Source organism: Protobothrops mucrosquamatus, unplaced genomic scaffold (assembly GCF_001527695.2).
Source record: "Protobothrops mucrosquamatus isolate PMUCROS unplaced genomic scaffold, P.Mucros_1.0 scaffold_127, whole genome shotgun sequence".
NCBI classification, from domain to species: domain Eukaryota; kingdom Metazoa; phylum Chordata; class Lepidosauria; order Squamata; family Viperidae; genus Protobothrops; species Protobothrops mucrosquamatus.
The window spans coordinates 336,792-345,768 of NW_015386203.1; the positions used below are offsets into that span (position 1 = coordinate 336,792).

At 37.2% G+C, this 8,977-nt stretch overlaps 1 protein-coding gene across 1 annotated transcript in view; it reads left to right on the forward strand.

Annotated features, from left to right (window-relative positions):
• LOC107288747 (E3 ubiquitin-protein ligase RNF213-like) overlaps nucleotides 1-8,977 on the forward strand; it is a 79,439-nt gene that overhangs the window by 25,816 nt on the left and 44,646 nt on the right. The window contains exons 17-23 of the mRNA XM_029284421.1: nucleotides 825-960; nucleotides 4,279-4,467; nucleotides 4,968-5,107; nucleotides 5,358-5,512; nucleotides 5,747-5,965; nucleotides 6,991-7,172; nucleotides 7,752-7,872. Coding sequence (XP_029140254.1) covers nucleotides 825-960; nucleotides 4,279-4,467; nucleotides 4,968-5,107; nucleotides 5,358-5,512; nucleotides 5,747-5,965; nucleotides 6,991-7,172; nucleotides 7,752-7,872 — 1,142 coding nt within the window. The remainder of the gene's footprint in view (nucleotides 1-824; nucleotides 961-4,278; nucleotides 4,468-4,967; nucleotides 5,108-5,357; nucleotides 5,513-5,746; nucleotides 5,966-6,990; nucleotides 7,173-7,751; nucleotides 7,873-8,977) is intronic.

An 8,977-nucleotide genomic window follows, 5' to 3' on the forward strand; every position in this document is an offset into this window, starting at 1 on the left:
GTACAATAAAGGGTAAAATAAAGGATCAGTTTCTGTTTTATAATTCTTAGAATGTATTTGCTCTGTCTGTGACTGTGTTTGACTAGACCCCATAGAAAATCAAAAGATGAGAGCTTGCCTTCCTCCTAGAGTTCTTTGGAAGTGTCAAGCAAGTGTGTTTGTGTGTTTGTGTATGTGTTGATGAAGCAGATTGTTGTTAGCCTGAATCAATCCACTATAGGATGATGCTTCTTCATTGAAAATTATGGACCATAATCTACACCCTTATTGAATGTGAATTGGTAGATCAATCATTTTATTCCCCAGTCTAGGGTGAGAGAAAGCGAATGTATAGGAATCCTATAGAATAGAGGAATCCTATAAAAGGAGGAGCGTTTCAGTCTTATTCACAGCTGCATAATGACTCTTCTTCCCCATGCCTGGTATTTATTTATAGCATACCTTTATTCATAGCCTACCTTTATAGCATACCATTAATAGTGGTGAAATAAGTGGCATCACTAAGTAGTTAAAGAATAGAAAACAGAAAAGGAATAAACTGATATTTCTCACAATGGGTGTGTAGACTGCAAATAATTCTTAAATAATCTCAAATTATTGAGGGTAATGCCCAAGTTTGTAAGTCATGTAGCTCTTCTTATGGAAGCAAATCTATGATTCTATGTAGGATCATCAAGCAAAAGACCAGGAAGCGTTAATTTTGATTCAAAATCTGAATTACCCATCAGTTGTTTCTTTCATGTTTTTTGAAATATATTCCTAAAAAGTGGCTATAAAATTTTTATAAAAATAAAAATTAGGCTGTCCTGTTGTTGTTTTTTCAGGCAACTTCCTGAAGATTACAAAGAGCCGTCTTACTTGCCTTTTGAAGAAACAGGAAGAGAATTTTTTCCACGTGAAGGAGTGGGTGCTCCGGGAGGCCTCCAACCTTACTGCCCTCCAGGAAGGAGGAACGTTCAGGTATAATGTATAGATTCGGTATTTGCTATGGGTGTTATGTTTACCTTATATGCAGCTCTATCATTCATCTCTATTGTATTTGTTTCCTGTGTAAGAAAAATGTGGGGTAGACAGCACCACCACCAGATGGATCCGTAGCTGGCTGACCGGCCGTACTCAGCGTGTGGTCCTCAATGGAACTGCATCTACATGGAGGGAAGTGTGTAGTGGGGTGCCCCAGGGCTCTGTTCTGGGCCCAGTGCTCTTCAACACCTTTATCAACGATTTGGACGAGGGGATAGATATCAAATTTGCAGACGACACCAAGCTGGCAGGAATAGCCAACACTCCAGAAGACAGGAGGACCTGGACAGACTTGAACACTAGGCGCTATCTAACAAAATGAAATTCAATGGTGAAAAAAGCAAGGTTCTACTTTTAGGCAAGAAAAACCAAATGCACAGATATAGTATAGGGGGTACCTTGCTCAATAGTAGTAACTGTGAGAGGGACCTCGGAGTCCTAGTGGACAATCACTTAAATATGAGCCAGCAGTGTGCAGCAGCTGCCAAAAAAGCCAACACAGTGCTAGGCTGCATTAACAGAGGGATAGAATCAAGATCACATGAAGTGTTAATACCACTTTACAATGCGTAAAACTGGATGCAGTATTCCAAGTAAGACCACACTTGGAATACTGCATCCAGTTTTGGTCACCTCGATGTAAAAAAGATGTTGAGACTCTAGAAAGAGTACAGAGAAGAGCAACAAAGATGATTAGGGGACTGGAGGCTAAAGCGTATAAGAAACGGCTGCTGGAATTGGGTATGTCTAGTTTAATGAAGAGAAGGACGAGGGGGGACATGATAGCAGTGTTCCAATATCTCAGGGGCTGCCACAAAGAAGAGGGAGTCAAGCTATTTTTCAAGGTGCCTGAAGGCAGGACAAGAAGCAACGGGTGGAAACTAAGCAAGGAGAGAAGCAACCTAGAACTAAGGAGAAACCTCCTGACAGTGAGAACAATTAACCAGTGGAACAACCTGCCTCCAGAAGTGTTGAATGCTCCAACACTGGAGGTTTTTAAGAAGAGACTGGACAGCCATTTGTCCGAAATGGTATAGGGTTTCCTGCCTGAGCAGGGGGTTGGACTAGATGACCTCCAAGGTCCCTTCCAATTTTACTATTATTATTATTACTCTGTGATTCCTCTCATTGTTCCTGTGATTCCTGTTTTTGTATTCCCTCTCTCTGTAACAACATGGCTTCTGCACAGTGATGCCTTGTATTGTATTTACTGATTCCAGATGAAACACCAACCTTTTTTTATATAAAGATTTTATTGGGTTTTTTTCTTCATCAACATATGTTAATTTTTCCAATCAACAAGTTGTCTGGAGTTTGCTATGCTAATACATGTTCAATTCCTAATCCTTCATTCTTTCCTCTAGCCAACAATAAAATAAGTCCCAAATTTGATAATAGTCTGTATCTTCTTTATCTTTCAACCTCATAGTTAATCTGTCCATCTCTGCACATTCCAATATTTTCCTGATTATTTCTTCTTCTGATGGCAATCCTTCATTCTTCCAGTATCGTGCAAAAATTATTCTCGCTGCTGTAGTGATGTGTAAGATTAAATATAATTTCTGCTTATTAGTCTTTTCAGGCATAATACCTAGTAAAAAAAGTTCAGGTTTAAAATCCACTTGTTCACCCAATATTTTTTCTAACCACATATGTATCTTTCTTCAATAGGCCTTTGCCTTACCACATGTCCACCAAATGTAATAGTACGTGCCTATGTTTTGTTTACATTTCCAACATCTATCTGACATATTTTTAAACATTTTTGCTAGTCTTGCTGGTGGCAGGTGCCATCTATAAAACATTTTATACAGATTTTCTTTGTATGAAGTTGACATTGTTAATTTGTAGTTTCTCTCCCATAACATTTGCCATTTTTCTAATTCTATATTATAGCCAAAATTTTTCGCCCATCTTGTCATTGTTTCTTTCACTTGTTCACTTTCCACATCCAAAATTAACAAAAAGTTATACATTTTCTTAATTAATTTCTCATCTGAGGTTAACAAAATCTTATCAAACACAGTTTGATCCTTATAAAATCCATACATTTTTACATCTTTTTCATATCTACTTTGTATCTGTAAATGTGCTCACCAGGACAAGTTAATTCTCTGATTTTCCAGTTCTTGTTTAGATTTTAATTTCCCATCAATATTTAGAATATCTTTATATGTTCATATTTTTTCAAAGTCTACCAAGTTCGGATGTATAAATGCCTCCATCGTTGATAACCACCCTGGAATTTTTAAATATATTTTAGCTTTAATTTTTTCCCATACTGTTGACAAGGCATTTCTTATAAAATGATTTTGAAAGTACTTATGGACTCTGTTTTTCCTGTACCATAAGAAAGCGTGCCACCCCAATTGTAAATCATGTCCCTCTAGATTCAACAACCTTTTATTTCTAAGTGTTACCCACTCTTTCACCCATGTTAACACAGATGCTTGATAATACAACGTCCATTCCGGCAACCCAAAACCTCCATTTTCCTTAGCATCTTGTAATGTTTTCATCTTAATTCTAGCTTTTTCCCCCTGCCAAATAAAGTTCAAAATTAATGTATTTAAATCTTGAAAGAATTTTCTCTCAAGTTTTATCGGAATTGTTTAAAATAGAAATAAAATCTTCGGCAACACATTCATTTTTACTGTAGCAATTCTTCCTAATATTGACAGCTGAAAATTTTCCCATCTTTCCAAGTCTAGCTTTATTTGCTTCAATAATTTTGTATAATTGTCTTCTTTTATTGACGAACACTTAGCCGAAAGATGAATACCTAAATATTGAACTTTTTTCACTATTTGTACCTCTGTTTTCTCTAGTATTTGCCTTTTTTGTTTATCTGTGAGGTTCTTTACTATTACTTTAGTTTTTTCTTTATTTATTTTTAGTCCAACCTTACTGCCCTCCAGGAAGGAGGAATGTTTAGGTATAATGTATAGATTAGGTATTACATTCAGGTACTAATCAAGTACTCTCTGGAGCCATCTGTTGTTTTTTTTTAACTGGTTGCTCAGGTTGAAAAACTGCCTTGGCTGCAAATATGGCAGCTTCTGGGAGATTTAGTTGAATTGCAATTTGTCCCTTATTGAAGTTTTAATCTTTTTTCAGTAATAAAATATGCATCTGGGGTTTTAAAATTTTCTCTAAGGTATCTTTAATATACTAGGAAGTTAAACAAATCAGCTGAAACAAAAAAAAAACATTTGGTTTCTTTAGAATGTGCTTTTACTCTCTTGATTTATATAGACGCACGCTGTGGAAACGGATCCAGAGTATGGTGACCCCATTTCTGGCCTACGTGATATCTATTTTGGACAGAGATTATAATCTGGATTTGCTGGTTGAACCAACAAAAAATTGTGTGAAAGCCTTGTGGTTATTCATCTTCAATGAACTAAAACTTCTAGACATCCCTTATGTCATGGGTCAGAGCAGGTAAGCTATGGGAAGAAGATGGGGACAAGGTTAAGAAACAGATTTGTTGATCAGAGAGAGAAGTAAATGGAATTTGAAGGAATAACGTGGTATATATCTATATCAGTAATGTGCAATTCTGGTTTAGCTTTTCATTTTTCAGTGAAAATGGCTTATTAAAAAGATTGGCTCAACAGCTAGCACCTCTGTTAGCTAAAAAATCTCTCCAATTGCCAACATTTTGATAAAGGAGCGAGGTAAAGTAAACATAACAAATTGAAACAGATTTATTTTATGTGATGGTGTTTCTGTTATTCCATATATAAAAAGGTGTGTATTAAATACATCCACCATATAATCATCAATCCATTCAGTGTCTGTCTTTAAACTGATCACATTTTTATGTGTACTTAAATCAAACTATATCTCATTATACCTTGCTTGATTATTTTTTACATTAATCCATTCAAAATGTATTGAAAAAGCATCTGTTCATTTTAAACTTTCTTTATCTTCTTTAGCTCTCAAACAAAACCAATCCAGGTGCAGAATTACATGGAAGTGTCTATAGGGGCTGGCAATAAGATGCCTTTCAGCTGGAAGATAAAGGATTATTTGGAAGATCTTCGGGTTCATGCACAACATATTACTAATAATGAAGGTGAGAATACCCAGGGGAAGGTAAAAAGAGGTCCCTTTGTTTGAAAAACCTGGGAAAATTTGGCTCAAATTAGCGCCTATAATTTGTAAACCGATCAATGGGCAGAATAAAAATTTGATAAATTAAGTAAAAAACAAAATCAAGAAAATGGTATTTTTCATACTAAATTTGTTTTATGCTTTAAAGAGGACTGGTTGACTTTATTTCCGGGGGAGATGCAAAACAATTTAAATCCCATTTTGTTTTCCAGCCCATGCAGAGAAGTTTCTAGACATCTTTCAGCAGACACCCCTGGGGCAACACATTGCTTGCTACTCGGAGGAAGAGAAGGCCATCTTTTTTCACTGCTATGTCAGAGACTTTATTCTCCTGGCAATGGGTGTGACTTCAGAGAGGGAACTAAATGTGCGTATTTCAATCCTAGATGGCTAGATATTGGAGTCAAAAGCTTGCTTCATAATGCCCAACAGCTGCGTGCTGTAATAGGTGCTGGTTACTGAGTAGACTTGGCACTTAATTACCACTATATGACATGCAGATAAATGTGTCCCATGTATTGGAAAGACTATTGAAATCCTTATGATTCATCAGGTGATTGTGAGGAGAATCACCTTCAAATATGCTGCTGTATATTTTCAGATGTTGCAAGCGGCCCTCTTGTCATGTGTGGAAGAAATGAAGGCCGCCTCTTCTGGTGCAGGAACAAGAGTGCCCTCCCTTCCTTGGGTCCACCTTGGTTATCATCAGTTTAGGAGTCGTCTGCAGAACTTTTCCCGGATTCTTGCTGTTTACCCTGAAGTGCTTCATACCCTTGAACAAAGAGAAAAGAACAGAAGCTGCACATTGCACAGCCAAATGGTGGGTGGGCTATAACATTTAATCTTAATAGGAAAACATGACACCTGGGGTGGGGTGGGGGAAGTGGTATTCTCTCTGTGTTCTTAATCAGGAGAAATGAATCTGTCTGCAAAAAAGAAGCTCCAGGCAGGTCTTCAAAAATGCTTTTATGGGCTGTACTCCTAATGATTGTATTTGCTTTGTAATGGGAATACATGGGAGAATCTCCTAAACGGGGTCAAATAATAGAATTGATTTTATAGGTGTTCATATATAATACTTACTCTCCCATAAATAAAATTGAAATTTAAATAAGATATAGGTAACTGATCTCAGTATATTGTAATAAAATTACAATGAAAGCTTTAATAAAGCAGGCTGAAAACAAGAAGTGTAAAGTTGAAATGAAAAGAAAAAATCAGTAGAAATGTAAGTCAAAATCAAAAAATCAAACAGAAATCAAGGGGAAGTAAAACGGGCCAATAAAACTGATGGGATAGATGGGAAGAAAGCCACCTAAAATCAGTAATGGTATTACAGAAGGGAACTACAGGTAGTCCTCATTTAGTGACTGATATTGGGACTGCCAACTTAGTTATTAAGCAAAGTGCTAGTAAAACTGTCATTAAATCGTGACTGTGATTATGATCTTAACTCCAGCTTTCCTTTGCTTTACAGACCTGCAAAGATTGTGAATGGCAAGGATTGATCATAAAATTACTTTTTTGTAACGGTCATAACTGAATGGTTGCTAAACAAGGCAGTTGGTAAATGAGAACTCCTTGTATTTATTTAGGGAACTATTTATGTATTTGATTTTTATACCACCATATTTGTCAGATTATTTAGCAAAGTATTTAGCAAAGTACAAAACCATAAACACAATGAGGCAGTGAGAGCATCAAAATCCAAGTTGGTCTGCTTTACCAAAGGATGCTTAGATTCGATCATCTTAATGTAATTCTCGGTCCTAACGGTAGGACGAAGTGTATGTTCTTACATTACACGTGTGTTGTAAGAGGCTTCTTTATGCCTGTTTGCCATAGGTGCTAGATGTGTTTGCTGCGCTGGCCTGTACTGAAATGTTATCCTCGGCAGTCCTGACATGGAAAACTCGTGCATGGCTGCAGAAGGTGAAGGACCTTCAAATGCCCATTGAACTTGTATGTGCAGCAAATTGCAGCCAAGGCAGTGGAAGCCAATGCAGCCAAATGCTTCAAGAGGTCAAGTAAGTAAAATTTCAGGGTGGTAGAAAATGTTGTTTTGGGTCTACTTTTGATGGTGGTAAGATCATTTCACGGTTGCTTTTTTCTATTGTTGATAAGTTGCTGACTTTTTTCCGGCCAACTTTATAAGTTGACTTCCTATGATAATCGCATGCTTTCTAAACATCTTTTGTTCCTGTTGTCTCAATCCTAACCTAGGTTGGATCTGAACCTGCAATGTGGCAAGCGTGGAATGCTATGTTTGACAATCGTGATTTTTTTGAAGCTAGATTGGTTCAAGAGGACTAATGTGTACTTCAAGCTCTTTTGGCAAGAGCAGATGCATTTGTTCCTCTGCCCTGCTGCACTTGATCACATCTTAACCCCAGTTTTCAAGATGGCCTGCGTCAATTGTTAATTCCCAAAATAACCCTTTGTTTCTACTTGCAGTCGGGCTTGCAAGTGAATTCATAGGTTTATTTGCTTCCATAAAAGGCAGTACTGATCTCTTTATTATATAGTTAGAGTCCATTTGTTTTTCAGTTTAGTTTTTTGATAGTATGCTTTTTTCTTTTTAATAAATTAGGCTTTTTTTTCAATAGGAGCCAATGGAATAGGGTGTTCTCAGTGTCCCTCTTTGTGGAGCATGTGCTGCTTGGAGCAGAAACTCTGATTCCAGAACTGAAGGAGCTGGTGAAGAAGTATATCGTAAAACTTAACAACGTAAGAATGATAGCTTCACCTGATTGGAAATATTACTTTAAGCATTCATTTATTTAGTTGGTTGTCAACAATATAAGCAAATCTATCTCCTTATTAATTAAAAATAATATTTTTTTCTAGCCAATCATGCATTTGTCACCAAATTTCCTATGCCTGGCAACCAAAGCTGTGAAACTGATCTGGTCAGATTCAGCCACAGAGTCATCTGACAGGAGGGTTCCAATCAACTTAATTAAGACCTGGGCTTGTTAATTTGTGATTAGCACATTCTGGAGAAGGCTTTGGAGAAAAACAACCTCTGCCCTGCGTGGAGGGAAAAGAAAAGGAAAATGAGTAAAAAACCGGGTCAGCTACAAGTCACTGTATGAGAGAACTTTCTCTGAAAAAGACGGCAGCAACCAGGGATCTTTACAGTGTCTTTTCCATTTCTCTCTGTCATATGTTCTCTTAGTGATCATTTTGTTTCCAATTTAAGGGGTGGTTGCTAAATGAGGAAAGTTGCTTTTCTATTTAAACATTTAGGTTAATTACTATATGTCAACCCCAGAAGCTATATTTTGTTCAATTGTAGGGAATAGGAGTGCCCCACCACCACCTTTTTTTTTTTTTTTGGTAAGCTGTTGCTTCCTCTTCCTCCTTGCGATCTTCATTTGCTGAGTTTTACTTCCATAAAGTTGTACATATTTCCAACTGGGTATTTCATTTCACTCTGTTATATAGTAGTTATTTCTTATTTGTAGTTGAAGAGTATAAATATATTCTGATCAGGGAATCCATGGTCTACTCTATACTAAGGAATGTGCCATTTGTTTTGGAGGAAAAAATAAGTGGAGTTTTGGAATCAGCTCAATCAGTGGAATTTTGAGAGCTACATTATGGGCACTATTATATTTTATGAGTTTGGCCCTGTGGGATCGCAAAATCCCGGGGTCCCGCTCCCTGCAGGACGGTGGTGATGTACGTTGGCCTAAACCAACGGGCCTCGCTTTAGATCAGGAAACACACGGGCAACATGCTTCTTCAGGTGAGATGGCAGGCAAAGACCCTCAAGCCTCTCCGTGCCTCCCTTTTATTCGTACATTAGCATAATCAAGGGGGGGTGTAC